Raw genomic sequence first — 23,762 nt, 5'->3', positions numbered from 1 at the left:
CACACTCAGACATATAAATTAAAAAAGATGACTCCTTCCAGCTTTTTCAAACATCCTTACTGCTACGGACATTCTTAGCTTGTAAAGTTTAGTCACCAGGACATGAGTTCAGACACAGGCAGGCATGGATAGCTTTCAAAGGGACCTAGCATAGTCAAGGATAATGTGGTTCCAGTTCACAACATTTCAGGTCTCCATAGCACCAAAATGCCATCATTTGGTCTTGTGGCATCTTTGACAGGAGTGTTGTCTCTCCTCTTTCCTTTCCCTTTCCCTCCTTTATTTCCCCTTCTGAGAGCTCCAGCTCATATACACTTTATGGAGAAAAGGAGCAAAGGCATCATTCCAAAGTTTACTCTGTCCCTCTGGTCACATGGTGAGCCTTGTCTCTGAGATTCATATGTGGGTGCCTCCCTTCCTATTGTCTCCTGCATTTTCTCTTCATTACCTTCTATCTCTCTCTCTCTCACTCTGTGTCTTCTTGAGTTTGCATATTGTCAAAGCAACTAAGCCTCTCACAGCTCCATCTATGTTAGCATTTCACACAAAATGTTAGCTGTGTATGTGTGTATAATTATAATGTATATGTGTGGATTCTTTTCTGTAATACGAAGTACAGATATACTCTTATAATTCAGAATATAAATGTTCCACTATCCATACCTCTGTTCCTTCAGGATTTTCTTAGTTATTAAAAATTTATATGTAAGTATGTTTAATGGCAGTGAATTCATTTTTATCAGTGAATATGCATAGTTTACTTGGATGTTTTCTTGGTTTTGGAGGTCACTTGTTTTAATGTTAAAAATCGTGGGTTTTGGTCCTATAAAGGAGTGAGAAGTGAGTGCTTCGGGAGGCTTGACAGAGTTCACAAAGTTACTTATCACTTTATCTTTAGTCAGAAATAGAAGTCACAACTCTTCAGCTGCTTTGATAAATTATATTTAGTTTTTCAAGTGTGCTTATATCCTACAATAATTAAATACCAAATATAAAATATATAATTGAAGTTATTTGTTTTGATTTCCTTCAGAAAAAAGAACATACCCGTTCCTTGACTATGTGTGGCCATGTTGGTTTCGAAAGTTTACCTGATCAGCTGGTCGATAGATCCATTGAGCAAGGCTTCTGTTTTAATATTCTCTGTGTGGGTGAGTGCCAGTAACTCTTTCTCTATGGTTTTCAACATTTATGTTCCTGTGCTCAATTCATTCTTGGTGTTAGCAGAATGGTGCTTGTCTAAGCAGATTAACAGCTCTGGATTTTATGAATTGTTTAAATTCTAGTTTGCTTAACTTCAAACTTTTTTTTTAAACTTTTAGAGGGCAGAGTAACTTGGCATGTATAATCATTGTTTTTCTAGTTACTTAAGACCAGCATTAGCCCAAATCTTTTATAGCCATGTAGCCTTTGAAGTAGACTCCTTGAAGCCATCCTAGAGTTTGCATATGTGATTCTTCCCATTGATCCTCTGCACATGTAAAAATGTGCTTTCTTTCTTCTAGGGGAGACTGGAATTGGAAAATCAACACTGATTAACACATTGTTTAATACCAATTTTGAAGAACTTGAATCCTCACACTTTTGTCCATGTGTTAGACTTAGAGCTCAGACGTATGAACTCCAGGAAAGCAATGTTCGCTTGAAACTGACCATTGTAAATACAGTGGGCTTTGGTGACCAAATAAATAAAGAAGAGAGGTACGTGTGGTTTACTTGTTTGTTTGTTTGTAATCTTCCTTGTGATAACAACAACTTTACTTCAGGGTGAAGACTGCCTTTTTCCTTTTGAGCTGTCATTTTTTCTTTCTTGTTTAGCAACTAATCAGTGTTTTGTTTTTATTGACAATTTCTAATTGTTTTTATTTAGAATAAGTAAATCACAGCATTAAAGTACATGTTTAATAAAAATAGTTATAAATATTTTCTATTCTCTAGTGTATTTTTAATGATTATTTTCACTAATACTTAGACTTAACCTTGTTAAGCAAGAATATTTAAAACATAAAAGGGCTAGTGTTTTTATATATATATTGTCTATAAATTAATTTTTCTTCTATCAAATTCCCACCAAAATAGCCGGTTACATTATTAAATATTGTTGGAAACATATTCAGACATTCATAATGAGTACAGTGCACTTGACCATATTCAGCCTTCTCTCCCTGACCTCTAACAAGCCCCTTCTCGCATTCCCTCCCAGATTTATGTCCTCTTCTTTGTTTGCTGGTGTGTGTGTGTGTGTGTGTGTGTGTGTGTGTGTGTGTGTGTGTGTGTGTGTATTTTACCATTAGCACAGGAATGTTGACTGCTGTGGTCTATGTGGATAGATGTTGAGAGTTCATAGGTGCTGTTCTGGAGTTTGGGCAGCCTGTTTTGTGTTCCTGCCCAGTTCCATGCACACACCTGCCCAAGAGCTATCTTGGATCTGCAAATAGAAAACACACACAAAATGCCTTGGCTGACTCAGTGATTCGGCACTCCTAATCTTCCCTTGCTCCCCCAGGACTTATCTGGAAACTCACATACTGGTTGACCTTATCTCCTCAGTTACTTTGTCTCCTCCTCCTTTCTCCCAGTCCCTGATTCTCTCTGCAGTATCACCCTTAACTGCTATCAGTGTCCCTCCCCGTGCTCAGTCATTGGCTACTGGCAACTTTATTGATAGGTCAAAACCCAATTGAGTGCCAGCAAACAGATTCCAGATCAAAGCATCAGAGTCATTTCCTACAAGATGCAACCACCTGTCTATGAACAAAAGGTGCTATTTCAGGGCAGTTCTGGTTCTCAGGCCCAGGTCTTTCCACGCCTTCCTCTGTGGTGCCCCTGGACCTTGAATTGTGTTTTATATGTCTCATTTGGGTTCTTGGCTAGGTTTGCAGTACCAGGCCTGAGGTCCCTCTAATTAAAGAGACCTTAAATCCCATCAGACAGTCTTCTTAGGTTCAGAGTCAGACAAAGCCACATGGCAGGCATTTTTGATGAACTCTCCACCTCTCATTCCACAACACCTTTCCTTCAATTCAGGCCCAGCAGTGAGCTGTATTCATAGGCTTCCTTGGTGAGTTCCCTTACTCCCCGACCCTGCCTCAGTAGTACCATAGCTCTGTTAATGGATCCTGTTGTCTCAAAACCTGGTCCCATGATCCCCAGAACCTGACCCCTTCCTTCCCTAGCTTGGGACTTAAAAATAGTCACACACTACCACTAAGACCCCAGTGAACCCTCAGTTACCACTGAATTAGTATCACTCTAGCCTTAAAAAGCAATACCAAGTCTCCTAAATGTTCTTCCTACATGATCTGAAATTAACCAAGTGTGGGTGACAGTGAAATGAAACTAAACTCCTAGTAAACATGACTGGGCTAGCAACACATCTCATGAGCATGACCGGTAACCTACCTGCAGATGCCCAGGTCCCATTGCAGAGGCACAAGCAATCTGACAAAACAGGATAACATGTACCTCTGTAAGCTCACTAACTCAGTGGAAATATTCTCCAGTGAAAACTGTCCAGATCAGTGCTTTTTAACTTGTGGGTAGCATTTCCTTTGGTAGTCAAATGATCTTTCTCAGGGGTTGCCTAAGACCATTGGAAAAACAGATATTTACATTATAATTCGTAACAGCAAAATTACAGTTATGAAGTAGCATCAAAAAATGATTCTATGTTTGGCTGTCACCATGACATGTGGAACTATATTAAGTGGTTGCAGCATTAGGAAGATTGAGAAGCACTAGTCTAGATGAATCTGTATCAAAATTTTTAATAATGAAATTCTAGCTTGTTTTATGTCATTTCTTGTCCATTTTTCTTCAGTAGTGTTATAGAGGTTAGATTTTTGGACCTCAGAGAAAGGAAGGGATATTTTGGTATAACTTTTCATTCTTTTTCCTTTTGGAATATATATGGTTTCATTATTACAATCTGTTTTCCAGAGTCTTTTTGTATAAGCTGAGTCCTGTAATCCAGGTTAGGGTGTGGCCTTTCAGCCCATTGGGAAATGACTCGTGGGGCTCTCACTCCCCTCCCTAGAAGTAAAAGAGCAGCACAGAGACCTAGGGTGCCTCACTTTAAATGCTATTATTAATGGTTATACCAGCTTAGGACTAAGTTGTATGTAAGTAAGAATATCTTAAAATGAGCTTAACCTCAGGGCCATTTATTCACCTGAATAAATAGTTGCAGACTGTAGACTAAGACCCACATATGCATGACTTTCTATCTATAGTGAGCTGAAATAAACTTAGCTTGCTTTTCACACTTTCTTTGTTGTTTCCTCTGTTATTAGAGTAAATAGATATTTTATGTAAAAATACCATCTAGCATAGAACAGTTGGAATCTACCTCAGTCATCCACTCAAATTCAGTCCCATAAATGAGCCGTTTCTCTGAATTAGGTATTTTACCATGCTTTTTATAGTTCTTTTTTTCCTTTTCTTCCTTTTTTTTTCCAGAGCTGGGGACCGAACCCAGGGCCTTGCGCTTGCACTGAACCCAACCCTTTATAGTTCTTTTTAACTAAGCTTTAGTAATACACAGTTGAGTGTTTTGCTTGTATATATGTGTATATACATCTATTCCTGGTGCCTGTAGAGGCCAGATGAGGGCCCTGGATCCCCTGGAACTGGAGGTACAGGCGATTGGAGCTGCCCCCTGGGTCCTGGGAACTGAACCTGGATCCTGTGCAAGAGCAGCAAGTGCGCTTACTGCTGAGCCATGTCCTGACCTCAAGTAATGCATACGTCTTCTAGAATAATTTTTGACTTCAGCACACAATTTGAAATATGGCTTTAAAGAAACATTAGTGTTGTGATTCACCAGCACATTCCCCAATACAGGACATACCAGTGATCTTTAAGTACTTTGCTGCCAAGCATGCGTACATATATTTATCACATCTGCCTAGTTAGACTCACAGAAGGCCAGCTGGATCTGCAGAGCTTTCTCCCCAGTGTGGGGCTCCACAGATTCAGATTATCATGCATTTACTCTCCTCCAGAGATCCACTGGGTTCTGTTCACTCTTTTTCCTGCCCCACCATTTACCGATTTCTATCTCAGCCGTCTTTTTCCTTTTGTGTCTATGATTCTGTCTCTTCACTGTTTTTCTGTTGTCTAAATTACTGCTAAACTTAATATCTTAATTTTTGTTACTAGTTTTCAAATTTGGACATTTTGTATGGTTCCTATTCATACGTGTATTTGTAAGATCACTTTTTTATTAGTTTTGTTTTTATCAATGATCTACTTTTCATTTTGTTCCTATTGTAAAACTGTAGTTTATAATTTTGGTAAAAATTTTAGAAGATTTTCATTTATGGTTATTCCTTTTTATATATTTTGATATGCACCTTACATATGTGTATGTATATATACATTTCTTGTGGCTTTTGGGTATTCTTTGCAGGGATACTTTGAGGTCTAATGTAAAGATATCTTCTGTTGGACAGACTTGGGTTTGCTTGCAGTAGCTTTCTCTGACATTAGTTCTTGAGGAACCACTGAACCCATTTCATGCTTTGAGATTCCCAGAATCAGAGATGTCTTGCATTATATGCAAGGCTGGTATTTTGGGCAGAAGCTCCCAAGGATGTGTTGTTTTCTCCGTTCCTTTTAGTTAGAAAGCAACAAGCACCCCTCCGGGTCTTTGAGAAGAGGGGAAGTTGTAGGTTTATTCCTGGTTCATCATCATCCTGACAGCGTAGGCTTTTAGGGTCACGGCTCAATGTGTGAGGAGTTCGCTCATTGGAATCCCACAATTGAGGATCCTAGGTTTTGATTTCTTCTTCTTGCCCAATGAGTTCATTAGTAAAGTACAGTAATTGGATTAATAAATCATCTCATGATAGAATTGGAATCAACACTTACAGAACTTGGTAATCTTTTTCTATACAGGACAAAGAGAAATATTTAGAGCTGTGTGGGCTGTGTCTTGTTTATGAACTGCTTTGCTCTGCCGTTTGCTATGAAGGTAGCAAGGGACAATGCACAATAGATGGCCATGGCTGTGCATCAGTGAAACATTTATGTATAAGAACAGGTGCCCAACTAGATCTGGTCCTTGAGCAAGAGTTAATTGTATGCTGCTCCAACTTTCTGTGTTAGTGTGTTAGTGGGGTAAAAGAAAAACCTCACAGAGATCATTTGTTCTGGAGCTTAATCTGAGTGACTGCGGAAGATAGATTCAGGTCACCACAAATACCATGTTTCAGCACGGTAACAGCTTGGTAGCATCTGTACCCCAACAGAGCAGAGAAAGTCGTGGCGCAGGTTACAGCACGTGAGCAAAACTGTCACAAGTGTCAGATAGTGTCTAGTGGTGCTCAACCTTTGGTTTGCTAGAGGCTAGAAATGTCTTTGTACATTTTAAAGGGACACCCAAGGACACTGGGTCACACACAGAGATATGGATGGTAGCTATGCAGAAGGGTGTAAGGTACCCTAACTCTCACATTCCTGTTTTGTTTTTTTTTTTTCTCGGAGCTGGGGACCGAACCCAGGGCCTTGCACTTCCTAGGTAAGCGCTCTACCACTGAGCTAAATCCCCAGCCCCTCACATTCCTGTTAATAGAGGTCTTCACAGTCACAAAAGAGGTCTTCACAGTCACAGAAGTTACAGTCACAGAAGTTACAGTCACAGAAGTTATAGTCACAGAAGTTATAGTTTCCTAGCTTTATAGAATAGAATGTGGGCATGATGTTTGCTGGCTGTAACCATTCACAAGTTTTTAAATTTGTTTTTAAGTTTTTAATTTTTATTTTGTACATATGAGTATTTTGCCTGCATATATTTATGTCCCTGGTAGAGGGCTGAAGAAAGGATTGGATCTACTGGAAATGTAGTTCCAGATGTTGCGAGCCACCATGGAGGTTCTGGGAATTGAACACAGTTCTTCTCTTCTCTGAGAGCAGCAACCGCTCATCAATACTGAGTCAACCCTCTAGCCCACATAACCACTTTACAAAGGACTTTCTAGGTTATTTGTTTTGTTTTTTGTTATTTTTTTTACAAACTACTTTTTATTTTCTAAAAATCCTTTCCAATTTTGTCCTTATCTTTCATTTTCCATTTTAAAACACTCTTTTACCCTAGAACAAAATCTTACTATATTTTATAACAGGATTCTGTCTTACTTAAAAGTATTTCCTTTTTTATTCACTTTACATCCAGATTACAGCCCCCTCTCTCCTTCCTTCTCAGTCCCACAGTTACAAATCACTCTTCCCAGCAAGCATCATCTTTGATACCACCCGACCCTGGGGTATCTAGTCCTAGCAGGTCTAGGCACATCCTTTGCCACCAAGGTCCGACCAGGTGGTACGAGGTGGGGGTAGGAGATCCAATGGTAGGGAACAGAGACTGAGACAGCCCTGTTCCACTTGTTAGGGGACCCAAATGAAGATCAAACTGTACATTTACTACGAATTTGTAGGGTGCCAAGGTCCAGCTCTGTGAACTCCCATAGTCCCAGCTTAATTGACGTTGTAGGTCTTCTTGTGCTGTCCTTGGACCTGTTCACTTCTGTTCCCCACTCTGACACAAGACTCCCTGAGCGCCCCCTGACGTGTGGCTGTGGGTCTCTGCATCTGCCTCCATCTGCTGCTGGATGGTGGTTTCAGGACACAGTTATGCCAGGCTCCTGTCTGCAGGCATAGCAGAGTAGCATTAATGTCAGGAGTTGGCTTTCTCACATGGAGTGAGGATATGAGTTGATGTTAAGTCGCTGTCTTCTCATTGAAATGGTGTTTTCTAGTCACTGGAGTTAGAAACAGGATAAACTGCTATGGAAGAATCCCTGTTTATTTAATTAACAATATCTATAGTTTTATTTTTGAAAAACCTTAAGATCTATGTGGTTAATTAGGTCATATTATAAATCATTACTGACCTATTTTAAATCATTAATCAATGCTTCTTTGAAATTTTTATGTCAAATATGTACTTAAAGATTTTTGCTATTTCATTTTTTTTGGAAGGGAATATTACCAAGTTATATTTAGACCAGCATTCTAAGGAACCTTTCTTGGTGTTGATAGTAATCTTTCTGATGGTGTCAGTTCTTTTAGTGTTCAAGGTATTTTGTTAATTCTTATAGAAACCAGAATTATGAAGATGCCGGCTTTCTCTTTAAACTGTTTTCTGTGGGTAGTGGAGATTTTACAAGTCTCTAAGGACTAGAATTATCAGACAATTATAAAAGAATTCAATTTTATCTTATGTTTGTAAAGTTAACTTTCACTGTTCTCCTGTAGGGTTACAAAGATGTCCATTGAGTGTCCAGAACCTGGACAGCAAAGTGGGTTAGCACAGGAACTGTTTTTGAACTATAGAATATCTTCATGATTGATAGGTGTTTCTATGGGAGCTTTAATTGTTTAAATCTTCAGAATGTTTGATGTGCTATTTAGGGGCCTGGCTCATTTAATGATGTTGCTTGAAAGTAGAAAGGTGGCAGGGCTGGGGAGGTAATCCAGTCGGTAAAGTGCTTAAGTGTGATGCTCTGAATCTATCCAGAACCATCCAGAAGCAGGGAGTAGGGGGCACAGTGGCACATCCTTGTTTGTAATCCCAGTGCTGGGGAGTTGGGGACAGGATGCTTGGGGCTTGCTGGCCAGCCAGCCTAGCAGAATCTGCATGACCCAGGCCAATGAGTCTTATAGCAATAAACAAGGCAGCTGGCTCCTGAGGTTCTGTGTACAGGGCACAAGTGTGCACTTGCACACATGAACACATACGATAAGTTACATAAGCAATGGCTTAGCATATCCAAATGATGTGAGATGTTGACAGACTCATCCTGAGCACACTGATTTGACTTATGTTTCCAGCAATGAATAGTCTGAGACGGCCAGAGGGAATATGGGGGTTATCTGGGCAAGAAATGCAGCACAAGATATAATTGGCCTGTTTCTAATTAATGGAAAACGCAGCCATTATTAGTCAGATATTTTCAGCTGATACTGATCTTTCCTCTTCTGTGCATTATGCTTTTCCTGCCTAGAGATGTACTGAAACAAAAATCAGGCACTTGGACTTCATTATTTTAGCCTGATACCTTTTCCTTTTTTCAACCAATTAATCAGTATGGCCTGTGTCACTTTGATTGTAGTTAAACTTCTAATTGCCTTGGGCAGCTGTAAAAAGGCTTAAGAGAACTGAAGCCAATACATGAATGTATGTAGAAATGAATCTTTGTGAACTTAGTACCATTCTGACTAGGTTATCATGATGCTTTGGCAGAATTACTGTCCTGCATGTATATTACGTGTTGGTATGTGTTAGCAGTGTAATTACCTGTTTGTTTGGCATAGATATTAACTGATCTTACTAGAAGATACAGACCTGAAACTTGAGAATTGTACAAGTTCCTTACTAAGATATTATGCTGTATTAAGTATTTAAATACTTATTTTTTTCAGCTATCAACCAATAGTTGATTACATAGATAATCAATTTGAGGCCTATCTCCAAGAAGAACTGAAGATCAAGCGTGCACTTTTTAACTACCATGACTCTCGTATCCACGTGTGCCTCTACTTCATTGCTCCGACAGGCCATTCTCTGAGGACACTTGACCTCTTAACCATGAAGAGCCTGGACAACAAGGTGGATTAGGGAAGCAGCCAACTTCTCCAGCTTTAGTACACTTGAAGTAGTAAAGTCTCTTTATGACAGGCTTTGTAGCTTGGATTCTATATATCTTTAAAACAGTTTTTTTCTGGAGAAATTCAATCTGGAAAATGAGATACAAATACTAAACAAGTTCTCTGTTTAGTGATTACACATGTTATAATTGTTTTGCAATTTTATTTCAAACATAAATTAGAGGAATAACTTAATTGTTAAAGATTATAAAGTATAATAATAATATTTCATCTTGGTGAAATATGTTTTTGTTTGGGCTATACCAGGAAAATTTGTTCCTGAACTTTTGAAGCAAGTCACTATTTATAAGCTTTGGAGGTTATTGTTTTGCAAATTAACTCACTGAAGATTATATTTATTTAAAAGTTGAAAAAGGCTAATTACTGTCCTAATCCCAAAGAAATCTGTTCATGTTTAAATTTGTGCTTTTTAAAGGATTGACATCAAAACTGAAATTTTGTATTATAGAGAAAATTACAATACAGCATTATAAAATCATAGAATTCGTTATCAGCGAGGGCTGATTTTAAATATTGGTTGTCTCTCTTACTAGATGTTTCATCTGTAGCAAATTATACACTGCCAAAGAGTTTGAAAACAGATGTTTTCTGGTGATAGTAAAAGTTTGTCAGCCCGAGTCATTCACGTGACGATTGAGTCTACCCTCTTCTATTTTGTTCAAGTGATGGGGCAAATTCTGTACTGGGTCTCCATCACAATCCCGCTGTAAGCTTTTTGTAACAAATGCAATAGTGAATTTTTCGCATGTTTGAAAGAACACTTAAGACAGGCTCCATAACCTGATTCTGCCCTTGGCTACACAATGTATTTAGTAGTTATTAGTTTGTCATTGGAGTGGTTAGTAGGACTGCTGCTCTCCACTGGCCTTTGGCAGACGTTAGGAAACTCAGTGTACATAAGAGGAAGGTGGCCTCAGGTCTCAGTTTCCCAGGCTCCTCTCTTGTCCCAGAACCAAACACTTGGCTGCTTGACATAGAAAGTTACTGCTGTCTATTCAGATGGTGACAAATGACCATCTTCAGCAGTATCCATTCTCTTTCCTGTGAGAACCATGCACACATTGATACTTAATGAATTTATGCAGTTCAGAAACAATTACAATGTGAAAACTTTGACTGTATGGATTCTCGAAACCCAGTACTTGGCACCCAAACTTCTATGTACTTTGAAACCTACTCACAATTGTTTTCTGACATCCACTTCAGAGATAGCTGTTAAAATTGTTACCTCCTTAGAAGTGTCTAGAAGGCTGGTAAATACAGAGGCATGCAATAAGTCAGTGCAGAATTAGAAAAGAGAAAAACATTTAAAAAACACATCCTTTCAGTTTTTGGAAACTTGCACCATGATCCCCCACCCCACATGTTCATTAGCCTGAGGGTTTGGGTTCAAAATAGAAAAACATGATAATAAAATAAAACTCAGTTTGTAGAGACATCAACTTTATGTTGGGTTCATTAATCTTATGCAGGACTAAGTTTGTAAGTTAGTATTCCTGACCCCACATCTCTTCCTCTCCAGCAGCAATAGGCCTGGAGGATGCTGAGGAAGCCATTCCTGTGCATCAGAATATTTTCAGCTGGTACTGGCAGTTTCTGTCTAGTATTGTAGGCTAGACCTGTCCCAGGGCAATGTCACCTGTTCTCTTAGTTTTCTTGAGAAATATGAGTTCCTAATGAGTTAAGCAAGTAGTTATAGTTTATTATATTGCTTATAGTTTATTATATTCTACCTACCTTGTTTGTATAGAGTTGTAAAATTTGAGGGGAAGAGAAGATAATGAGATTCTAAACCTATCTGCAAGTGAAAACTTAATTTTACAAGAGGTCCTTTACAGTTATAGCTAGCATCCATAGAATGGATGCATGAGGATTGTGCATGTGCGTGTATTAAATGACAACTAGTAATTATTTTGGTTAGAAAGATCCAAACTTTTTGGGTAGGGAGTGAAGTGTGTCAGCCACCTGTGTTCCCATGGCAACTCCTTCATCCCGTGTACCAGGAAAGCAGAGCAAGTGGACATGTGTGCTGTTTGGGTTGCATTCACTCATGAAGAGCAGGCAGCAACCTGGATCATAATTTGCCAACTCCTGATCAGAAAAATTTATTGTTTGAGGTTTTTTAAATATGGAAAAACTGTGATGACAGGATTTAAAAACCGATGCCCTCTTCTGGCCTGCAGTCACATATGCAGGCAGAATGCTGTACATAAAATAAATAAATAAATCTTAAAAAACAAAACAAAACAAAACCCGAGTCTTCCATGTTGATATTGTGGATTTTTTTTCTTAATAGGTGAACATTATACCACTTATTGCCAAGGCAGATACAATTTCTAAAAGTGAGCTCCAGAAGTTTAAGATGAAGCTCATGAGTGAACTGGTCATCAATGGTGTTCAGATATATCAGTTTCCAACGGATGACGACACAACTGCCAAGATCAACGGAGCGATGAATGTGAGCTCCCGCTGAGTCTAAGTCTGTACTGTTTGTAAGATAGAGCTGAGCCAAGTTTTGATCAATGTTGTTTCAACAGTCGCCCTGCTTACCTGATGCTTTGTTTCCTGAGCTTTTAGTTATTATTGTGAACATAGAAAATGGGAAATTGCAGAAATACATAACTTACTAGTTTTCAGTTGTGGGCCAATATGAATGGCAAGATAAAATCTCATCACAGGCCTTGTACCAACTGACATCATCAGAGGAATGGTCTTTCTAGTACAGTAGTACTTTGAAAGAGGCACAGTCATGTGCTTTTAGATGGGTAGTTATTGGTCCCTTATGGTACCTGGTTTATGAACATTTGGAGGTATGCTGAATGGGGAAAAGCACTCCATGTATGGGGCTGTGCACAGGTAGTACTTTTAGGCATCGGCTGGGTTCTTGGAATGTACCCTATAAGCAGAGGCCCGTGAGATAGATTTTCACTTGTGTTTTCCAGAAAGACTTCAAATAAAGTGAAATGTCAGCAGAATAAACTTCTCTTGTTGTTGACAGACGGACACTGAGTACTTTTACCGTTGCTTTGCTTCCTCTGCTTCCTCATGCTTGCCCTGCATTGAGTGAGTCAGTCATTTGTAGGCTGGGGTGTATCTTCAGCTGAACCATATTTCACTGCTGTAGAAAGGGTTCCTTCCTGACCTGTTTTAAAACACGAAGGACTGTGCAGCCTCCCGTGGAATACTTTGGAATTTCGACATTTTAAGAACTCTTACAGCTGATGTTGACTCTCATTGCCTCTGTGTCACCTGTACAAATGAAATGTTTGCTTAATTTAATGTATCTAAGATGACTACGCTCTTTATCTTTCTCAAAGTTTCACATTTTTAAATGCTTTGTTGTATGTTGAGGGATTGTGGGTTTGAGGCTCATGCTTTTTCTGGAGACGGTTAGTTTGTCTGCAGAATTTGGTTGGTAGTGTACATAAGGGCTGACTCAGGTGAGGATTGAGTGATAACCCTTAGTTACGGTACCTAGCACCTAGCAACAGCATCCCATAGCTGTCCATTCTTCTTCCTTATCCTTTCTGATTGATCATGTGCCACTGTCCTACGTACTTTCCCATGTTAAAAGTTCTGATAAAAGCAACTGAAGTTTATTTTGGCTGTGGTTTGCGAGTACAGCCCAGCATGGTGTGTGAGTCCTGGCAGCAGGAGTGTAGGGCAGCTCCCTGGGCACAGGAAACGCAGATGAATGCGGATGCTCAGCCCAGTCCATCCTTTATGTGTGGGTTCCTGGCCCATGATGGTGTTGCCCATGTTCAGGATGCATCCTCCCCGCTCAGTATAACCTTTCTGAGAGACACTCAGGGGGTTCTAAATCTTTGCTTATTTTAAATGTAGTCATGTGACAGCGAAGATTAGCCATCACAACCATGAAAATATGAAACCCTAAACGAAGTCTCTTAAATCCTAATCATGTAAGTCCAGTGATCTTGAGTCCCTGTGTTAAATTGCCTTTATATCTATTCACATGCTCATTAGTAATTTATCAGAAGACAATTAAGAAGTCTCCATTCAGTCAATATTTGTTTTTTCATTAACCTGTCCCAGGTCTCACCATTAGACAGATTTATGTACTTCTAGCCTTCAGCTAGCTGCTGCATGTTACTGAGTCTCTCCCTGTGCCAGCTCTTCCTACTCGGTTGGATCTAACTCCTAGATCCTAGCCCAGCTTGGACTGTGCCTCCCCTTCTCAGTAATCTCTCTTCCTCTCGACTCCTATAGCATTTGCTACACTCACATCATTTTTAAACGTTTTTGTGCATCATTTTATATTAGTATATGTGATATACTAAAGCAGATACCATATTACTTTATATATTATGTAATGTTTATAGTTTCTAAAACATCTTTGTTGTTAGGGGAGAATGTTCATGACAGTGTCACATGTATCAACATTCTTCTGCTTCTTCTTTTCTTTCTTCTTTTAATTCCAAATAACAGCGTGCCTTGTATGTGAGAGATACCTGGTAGATAATTTTCCTTGTAGTGTCCAAAAGTGACTACTGTAGAATTCTTAGTACATACCCCAAGCTTAGTAGAATTGTTCTTTAATTATTCTCTTATTGTTTTCATCACTGATATTATAGTCACTTATATCGTGGTATAAAAAGATGAGACTGATGTTTGGTTCCTTTCCAGGGACATTTACCATTTGCTGTTGTTGGAAGTATGGATGAGATAAAAGTTGGAAATAAGATGGTCAAGGCTCGCCAGTACCCTTGGGGTATTGTACAAGGTAAATAAGATAAATTATGACAGAAAAGAAATGTGTTGCCTGGTGATCTCAAAATTGAATTAGGCCAATTGTTTGAGATGACAATTATTTGGATTGCAGTTAATAAACAGAGGAATTGGCTGTGTAGTGCTTTGTCCAAAGTCTGTGGAGAGCTTTCCCATCTCCCTGTCATACCAGGTCTCTTCTGCTGGTTACCTTCAGAAGGTGAGATGCACAGACATGGACATATCAGAAGGTGGCTGCTTCTTTGATGCTGGAGATCCAGCCAGTGTGCTTGAGCATGCTAGAACATGCTCTGAGCAGCTCCATCCCTAGTCCTTGGTTAGAATTTGAATCTATAAAGCTAAACATGATAAACATCAGGGCCAGCTTGGGTGATATAGTGACATCTTGTCTCAAAAAGTTAAAACATAGAGTAGGGTGGGATGGGTGGGTGGAGTGGTGACTCGTGTTCAGTGTTAAAATGGCTGGCATGTATGAGGTCCTGAACAGAGAATAAACAGTTCAACAGTAGATAACATGAAGTGGTCTTGGTTTTGTAGCCTAGCTGGACTGGAAATTGTGAACCCTTCTTCTAGGTACTGGGATTATAGGCATATATACCACCATGCCCAGCTGATGATATTTTTAAATGAATGTAAAATATTGAGAAAACTTTTAATTAAACTGTAAAATAAACTGGGTATGGTATACCTCTAGTCCTAGCTCCTTGTGGAGCTAAAGAGAGAAGGTTTTAAGCTTGAGGAAAATCTGTGCAACACAGTGAGTGACATGTGACTCATAAACATACATACATACAAAGATAAATTTTTAAAATTTTATTTAAAATACTTGATCACCGTGATATACTTATTTATAGTCCTCTGGTAATCATAAACATAGAATGACCATTCCATTGTATTTTGAATAATACTTAATAAAAATTCACAAATGTAATGTTGTAGAAAAAGATCTGATCATTGCAGATCTGAACAGAATTTACTACTTGTGAGTGAAACAAGCTTACTTAAGTGCTGTGTAAAGTGTCCCACAGTTATAGTTGGTAAATTAACCATAGGAGTAAAATAACTCGAGCATATAGCAGTGAAGAATATGTCTTTGCTATTTCCTCTTTATCCATTGGCTTCCATGTTTGAGGCAGACTTCTCAGTCTGTTAGTGAGTATTACCTGTGCTTGGGAGTGTACAGTGCAAGCATTGCTTCCTTGGTTACATGTATATAATAGTAGTAGCCACTGAGCAGAGGTGACATCTTGCTGTTTGCCATTTCACTGTGCTTTCCTTCCCCTCATTTGACAAGCACTGACTGTGCCAGGAATTAAAGCCAGCACTGTGCTTTTCTTATTTCCTCTGGCTAGTGGAAAATGAAAATCACTGTGACTTTGTAAAGCTGCGGGAAATGCTTATTTGCACAAACATGGAGGATCTGCGGGAACAGACGCATATGAGGCACTATGAGCTGTACAGGCGCTGCAAACTGCAGGAGATGGGCTTTATAGATATAGGCCCAGAGAACAAGCCCCTCAGGTAAGTAAGGGGGACTTTGGAGGAAGGCAGGAATGGAGGAAGTTAGAAAGGATTACCCTTTCTTAACCTCTGTAGTGATGAGAATGGAGTTTTAGAAATCTAACTATGAAATTGATTCTTTTGACTCCATCTCTTTGCTTCTGAAGATTATGTCTGACTATAAAGGAGCTAAGAAAAACAGTCCTTTTATACAGCTGTACTATACTGTACTATAGTATAGTATACTATACTTGGGAAACTTCCATGAAGCTTGCAAGTTCAAGGTCTGCCTGAACTGTACAACCTACTTGCTCAGGGTGGACTTGGGCAATATAGTAACATCTTGTCTCAAGAAGTAAAGAAGAGGTGCTGTGGGGAGTAGTGGCTGCTGGTGTTCAGTGTTGAGGCTGCCAGTGTGCTGAACGGGGAAAAGAAGTAGTTAGAATGTGCAGTTTTAGTGTATGAATAACTGAAGGAAGCGCTTCAGTTTTTGTTTGCATCTTGGTTTTTTGGCTGGGGAGGGGTGCCCAGAATCAGATAAAAGTATAATTACTGCACAAGTCACATTACCCAAGTCTTCATCAGTTGCCCTTTTTCTGAAGGAACATTTAGAGTAACAGAAGTTTAGCCAAGCATGTAGTACCTTTTCCTTGTATAGAATCTCATTTCAAATTGTTTCTCATAGTTGTAAGAATTTTAGACCTAAAGATCTTGATAAAGGACTAGACCATTTAATGTTGCTCTCAGTTTCTTTGATAACTTTATATGGTGACAAATGATATCCCTGAATTTTTTAAATGAACACGTACATATATAGAATCCTAATTCCTTATGTACTTAATCAAATCTGATTTGTTAAAGCAGTCTAGAATAGTTCTGATGGGTAAAACATTTAGTCTTTAGGATCAACACTATTTTGAACTTTTATTTTGAACTTTCCCACTGCACTGTTGTCATTTATTAATTACCCTGGCTGTTAACAAGTGTCACAGAAAACATGATAGGAAGGAACTAGAGTATCCAGTCATTGTTTAGATTGCTGTTGACCTTGTGGAAGACGTCATCATAGATGAAGTTAAATTTCAAATTTCATTAGTGGTTTAAGGAAAACAGTTTAGAGCTTTACGTGTTTAACCCCTCTCCAGCGAATTAATCCTGCATAGCAGTAGCTCTGATAGGCTGATGGCGTTCTGGTCATGCTGGGTGTTTACTGAACATTAACCATTTCAAGTTGCCTGCCCTCGTGTCTTCCAGAGGAGATTTTGCCTCTTACTTCTTCCATGTCCCAGGGACAATGCAGAGGTCCTTGTCTGTACTTAGGAGGCAGAGATTCCAAGTGAAAGCAAACAGGACAGCTGGGAAGTATCTCCAAGAAGAGAGATCCAGGTTGCCTGGTGGATTCATCATCAGTCACCTGTAGATGACTAAGAAATGCAGGGTCAGAATTCCCAGTGATGGAGCCTAGCAATCCATTTTAATATGTTTGTTCAGCCAGCAAGTATTGTTTATCTGCCATCCACCTGCTCAGCCTGCTAGCTACTGGGTAATATACAAATGGTCAGACAGACAGAACCTTGCCCAAGGGCAAGAATACAAAGAGGATGTAGTGGGGCAGCCAGAAGGTGGCATGGAGAGACTAGCTAAGAGGCCAGCCATAGGAAGATGGAGGTCTAGATAATAATGATAACGTATTTAGGATGTACAACTTTGAGGAGTTATTCAAAGATTGTTTTGGATACGGGATGCCAAGAAAAGATGAATTCAAAAAGTACTTAGCCATGTAAGAAACAGTACAAATGGTTCTCACTGACGTTAGCAAGATAAGATAGGGAAAGAGTTTAGTGTTAGAGTTATAATCAGGAAAATTTGAAAATGTTAAATTTAAACAGCTCATTAAGCATTCAGGATGAGTGGAAGAATGTAAAACCAAAACTGTTCAGTAGTAAATATTGACCAATACTTGGTAGGACAGTAAGCACTTTCAAAGCAGCTGTTGTATTCATGTGTGTGCTGTAGTGGTGGTGGTGCTAGGGTTCGAATTAACCAAGCCCCAACCTGTTTGCTGAATATGCCCAGCACCCACTTGACCACACTGTCTGCCCAAGTGTCTACTATTCATAAGCCTTTTGTATAATTCCATCTGTCTTGGAGTTAACAAGCTTGTAAACAAGGGATGCCCAAATTAAACCTTCTGTTGCCAAATAAATTGTAATTGTGCTGAGTGCATTAAAGGAAAGGTAGACACTATGAGATAGAAGGTGTCTTTGTTAAATTGGAAACTTAGAAGAGGTGCCCTTGGGACAGTAAATTCTGAGCTATAATAAATGGGAAGACCCAGAACAAAGCCCAGGGGGAGGGGACCTCACTGGAGGGTCTTGGCAGAGGACACAGAGGAAGAAGGGGACCCCAGTGTGAGGATGGCTTCTGCCCTTCCCAGGCTGGCCCAGGGGGAGGGGACCTCACTGGAGGGTCTTGGCAGAGGACACAGAGGAAGAAGGGGACCCCAGTGTGAGGATGGCTTCTGCCCTTCCCAGGCTGCTCCACTTACAACAGGGACATTTTTTAAAACTAGGCTCTAGATTTCTTAGGCCAAGCTGAGGCAAACTATTTCTTGTAATACTTTGTTATTTTGTGAGATTTGATAAGGTTTTTATAAAAGGCTCATTGTAGCCTAACACATAGAAAGCCTCATTGTTTAGTTTCATGAAGTTACTTTCTGTTTTTTGAGAACTCTTTCCCACTTCATTCTTCTTATTTGGTTGGCATGCAGGGCCCAAATTAAATCAACTGAGCAAGCAAAAGAAGCTACATGGCCCTGGTAGGGTGCTCTTCGTTTCTCTATTGCCAGACGCTCAGTTTGTTTTCCGTCTTCTCTTATTTAAAATGGTTATACCACATCGTGGTCACTATCTCCATACACACAGTAAGCATGCTCTTGTCATGAGGTCGGATCCTAGAGTGGTGTACAAAGCTGGTGTGTAGTGCATCTGTAGATGTGCATACGTGCCTTTTTTTTTTTTTTTGAGACTGTCTCACTGTGTAGCCTGGCTGGTCTGGGACTCATCATGTAGACCATCCAGCCTTGAACTCGAGAAGACCAGCCTGCCTCTACCCACAGAGCACTGGATTTTTAAGCTGTCCCACCACATCTGGCCTTAATTCTTTATATTGTTATATCAATTTTGCTTTCATAAAAATTTAAATTGCCAAGTTTAATGATTTCAGAATGTTTTCACAATTAAGTTCCATGAACTCTTCATACAAAATCCCTGTCACTGAAGTGTTAGGTCTGTAGTTCTTGGTTTTGTGGTGAATAACTCAGGTAAGTACTGTATCCTGTGTAGTACAGATTGACCTGTAGCTTGCTGTTTAGCCCAGGCTGGTCTTAGATGCCTAAGTCTCCTCCTGTCTCCCAGGCACTGGAATACAGATTATGTGCCACATCTGGCTAGGACCTACAGGTTTGAAAGGAAGATTTAAATAGTACTGTAGAATTGTTTAACTGTCTGCTGTAGTTATACTGAAATTTTATCTTTGGAACTCTAAAGAAATGAGTAATGACTTAGAAGTTCATCTTGTTTATTTGAACTGTACAAGTAACAAGAACATCCATGAAAAGGCTTGTAGACTTGATAGCATTGAGAACTGAGAATTGGTCTTTTCCCCTTTTGGTTCATGGTAGTTGATCTACAAAAATGTAAAGTAACAACAAGCTAATTGGATCCCAGAGAGGGGCATTGTTGCAGTAACTTCTCCTGTTCATTTAGTACGTTCTTCAGATCTATTAAGAGTTTCTCATTTACCTAGGAATGCTAGAACAAATCTCTAAAATTAGAATTGTCCCTGTAAATATGTATCCTAGGAAGTCAGTATGATGGGATGCGTGTAGGAGCAGCCCACCTCTTTCCTTCTGCTGAAACCTACTTGAGGCAGTCATGGCTGACTGTGGGTTTTAAAGGAAGTCTGATCTGCTTCACATCCCAGCTTCCAACTTTCCAGCTGTGTTAGATTTGCTAAGCTCTTGTTCCCCCACCTGGAAATTAGATGTCAGTGGTTGTTGTTGAGGTTTGCTTCAGACATGAAGAATCTGCAGTGCTGGGAATATCTGCTGCTGGTGGCATACAGTCACTAAAGTCTAGGCCTTTTCTGTTCACCACTCCTATTTCTTTTCTTCCTGGGTGTATGTACAGATAAAGTAACAAAGCCTTATTTTAACTGTCAATTGATAAGCTGAGTTATTTATTACTTACATGTTTTGGTATGAAAGATGTATCAATTCTATCTGAAGAATAATGGAGTGAAGTTTCTGAAGTTTGTCAAAATAGCTAATATATTTAGAAGCTTCTTTATAATGAGACACAAACAAACAAAAACCCCAAAAGCCTAATCCTATGAACGCTGCCTCCTGGGTATTTGAGGCAGTCATCTAGTACTTAGGGCATTTTGCACAATGATATGTTCTGTTCTTAATGATGTTCTTATAGATGTTTAGGATATGATCTTAGAAAACCCGATGTGCATAACTTAACTCTCAGCCATGATAGCTATCATGCAACATTTCTTACTATTTTTCTTCAACTTAGCAAATATTAATAAAAATTCTTAATTAAAATATGAATTTTAAAATCCAGTAATATTTAATGTCTTTTAAAATGCAATAGAAATTTCTTAATGACATGAGAGGAAAGTGAATTTGTATTCTCTGTTAAATCTTGGGATATTCATACAGTAAGCAGAAATGGAAGGGCTTAGCATTTCTGATATATTGGAAGGCTTATTGTTGTAACTCTGGAATTTTACAAGCAGACAAATAGAGCTATTCATAGGATTCCAGGACAGTCTCTCCTTGGCTGGAATTGTCTCTAAAGAAATCATTAAGAAGAAATGAAGGTCTGGATAGCTCTCTTGGATAGACATGTAACAAAGATGACCAAGGATCCTGTACCTGCTTTCAGTATGTGAATCTGTTAAGAAAGAGATGAGTCAGGATATACATGCCCTGGACATACTTTGGAAGGACCAGTCCAATGAGGAGAAGGGAAATCCTTTGTAGAGGAAGTCACATTTTATTTGGTCCCCAGAGGGAGGGAAAGCAGAACAGAATGCCCAGAGACATCAGAGACTGAAGAGAACTCAAAATGGAAGGGATGTTTTAAGGACAGGGATTATTTGGTTTGGCTAGAACCTTAAAGGGGCTTGACTCACTTGTTGAGGAATTAATTTGGAAAAGAAGTAGAGCGGGTTGCACTTTCCTGCCTGTTTAAAAGAGGGTGTGGTCTTAATCTACAGGTGGTGCAACCATAACTCAGAGAAAGATAAGGAGCTTTGTGGTCTGGTGGGCAAGTCTAGTACCTAGAACACAGCGAGCCATGAACTAGCAGCCCAGAGAGCATTAAGGAAAATATTGCCATGGTGAAGTCAGAAAGTGTCAGGGGCACATTGGTTATGAGACCTGTGGCAATGGAAGGAGGACTGGATTTAGGGGATGTCAGCATCACAAATGAGCTAACCTGCCTCAATGCTCAAAGATAAGCAGAAGGGAGGAGTCATGTGACTTCATTACTTCAGCATGTAGCTGGATTGATGCCATTTAACAAACATTGAAAAGAGAACATGTTTGGGATGAAACGAGAGCGCCTGTGAAGGACTCTATCAGTCTTAGTTTGCTTTATTAGCTGTAGCACTGACAGCCCTTCCTCTGCTGCTGCAGACAGTGGCATGTTCTGGTCCTCAGAACCAACGGTACACGATACAATAAGGCCTAATGCGAGGCACACAGAGGCTCGCCAAACTGTCACCTTTTTAACATAAGAATAACACAAATAACTTTTTCAGTCTTCAAGAGACTTACGAAGCTAAAAGACACGAATTCTGTGGTGAACGTCAGAGGAAGGAGGAACAGATGAAGCAGATGTTTGTACAGCGAGTAAAGGAAAAAGAAGCCATATTGAAAGAAGCTGAAAGAGAGGTGAATGCCATTTGATTTGATGTTGTTGGTACTTCTTGTTTTGGATGGTCTATAGAATTGGAAGGTTAATCTTAAGAGTGTAATTATCCTTTGAAGACTATATAGCACATAGTCGTTAAATATAGACTTTAAAGAAATTATAACATGAAATCCAACTAAACCTTTTAGTCTTTAGAATGTTCTTCCAATAGAAACAGCTTAGCAAAGACTGTAACCACTAGGTTAGTAAGAAGTAATCTAATACTGGAACCAGAAACATTTCAGCTGTGGCTTATAAAGTGTTTCTGTTGTTAAAATTCCTTCAGTAGTGAAGACAAAGCAATGTTTGTCCCTTCTCCCAAGGTTCCAACAACAAACTGAGGCACAGTTTTGCCAAAGTTCACTTTGGGGAACTAGTAGATTTATTGGGCTTACTTACAGAGCGTAGGTGAGGGGTGACTTAGAGATTTGGGGGTACTTTTCCCCAAACTGGCCACACCTAGAAAGTCTTACCCAGCAGGGATAAAGACTTCCCTGTTAGCAGCATAGTTGGAGCCCCAGCTGTTGGCCGTGGGCAGAATTGCCAGTGCATAGGAACAGCTGGCTGCTTAGGGGAAAGTCTGGTGCCCTCCTTGGAGCCTGTATGCAGGGAGGCCAACCATTAACCAGCCCAGCTGGGGTTATCTCTGCCAGGGTTGCAGTTGGACTCCTCAGGACAGATGGTGGTGGTGGCTCAGAGTTGTTTCCAGTAACTGGGGTTGTTTTTTTTTTCTTTACCATAAAATGGGCAACTGTGAAAGCTGTGGCATTGGCATTCATATCTTGTAAATGGACTTAGAGGAACATGAGAGTCACCCTGGCCTAAGAAAATACTAGGAAATTCCCTGTAATTTTTTTCCTTCTCATTCTTCAGTCAGTGGTTTTAGTTTTGAGTTAGTTTCTCTGTTTTTCTATGTGTGTCAATGTCCTGTGCAAATGTGCACACATACATGTATGTAGGTCAGTGATACATACATACAACTTTAGGTGCTGTCCACCTTGTTTTTTGCTTGCTTGCCTGCTTTGGGGTAGGATCGCTCACTGGCTAGAGCTTGATAACTGCTGAACCCATCTCCACTCCCAACTGCTGGGGTTACTTAACACAGATTACCACATCCAGCCTTTTAGCAGGGGTTCTGGGGTTCTGGGTGTTGAGTCAGGTCTTCATGCATTCACAGCACACACTGTACTGATCGATGTATCTGCAGCCTGTTGTGAATGAACTGTCAGAAACAGACTCACTGATGTGTTTCCACAGTGTCAGCATTTATTGAATAACATGTTCGGAAGTAAAGTCAGCAGACATAACTTTCATTGACTACAGTGCCAAGTACTCTAATTTCCCTTGCTATCTGGCTATTGGCAATCATAGGATCTTTTATTCCAGTTTCAGTTACTAGTAGTAACTCCGAGATCACTCATTACAGTGCATATAGTAATGTATATAGGTGGAAGAATATGCGTAGTCTAGAGAAGGGCTACAAAGAGATACCACAGGTTCAAGGACGAATTCCTGGAGGTAGTCACTGTAGGTGGTTAGAGAAGACATTGAGAACACAGAAGCTACTTAAGGTAGGCAGAGCCTAGGTGTCACAGGACCCTTAAGGATAGGCACCTGACCTGTTTTAGATGTTTACCAAAGTCAATGTAGAGGGATAACTGGCTAGAAATCAGGTGAATGGGTCAAGCAATGAGGACTGTCAAATGGAAGGGATCTTTCAGTCCCTTGACACACCCACTGTGTGGTCAGATGACAGGTCAGCAGGGTGCTCACCAGCTCAGGGTTAGTTCTTTCTACAGGGTCCAAGTGAATATGTTGAACTCTTTGTTGTTCTAGGATGTTTGGTACATTTTTAGATAT

General features: G+C 39.7%; 1 protein-coding gene across 12 annotated transcripts in view; it reads left to right on the top strand.

The window, feature by feature from the left end:
• Septin10 (septin 10) overlaps positions 1–23,762 on the top strand; it is a 92,973-nt gene that overhangs the window by 31,107 nt on the left and 38,104 nt on the right. For all 12 annotated transcript variants that reach the window (XM_087597576.1, XM_087597575.1, XM_087597574.1 and 9 more), the window contains 7 exons: positions 1,034–1,151; positions 1,506–1,701; positions 9,424–9,610; positions 11,966–12,127; positions 14,314–14,410; positions 15,768–15,936; positions 21,751–21,883. In XM_087597576.1, the coding sequence (XP_087453702.1) occupies positions 1,034–1,151; positions 1,506–1,701; positions 9,424–9,610; positions 11,966–12,127; positions 14,314–14,410; positions 15,768–15,936; positions 21,751–21,883 (1,062 nt within the window). The remainder of the gene's footprint in view (positions 1–1,033; positions 1,152–1,505; positions 1,702–9,423; positions 9,611–11,965; positions 12,128–14,313; positions 14,411–15,767; positions 15,937–21,750; positions 21,884–23,762) is intronic.

Source organism: Rattus norvegicus, chromosome 20, assembly GCF_021556685.1.
Source record: "Rattus norvegicus strain SHRSP/BbbUtx chromosome 20, alternate assembly SHRSP_T2T, whole genome shotgun sequence".
Lineage (NCBI taxonomy): Eukaryota > Metazoa > Chordata > Mammalia > Rodentia > Muridae > Rattus > Rattus norvegicus.
This window is presented reverse-complemented; position numbering and strand designations above follow the sequence as displayed.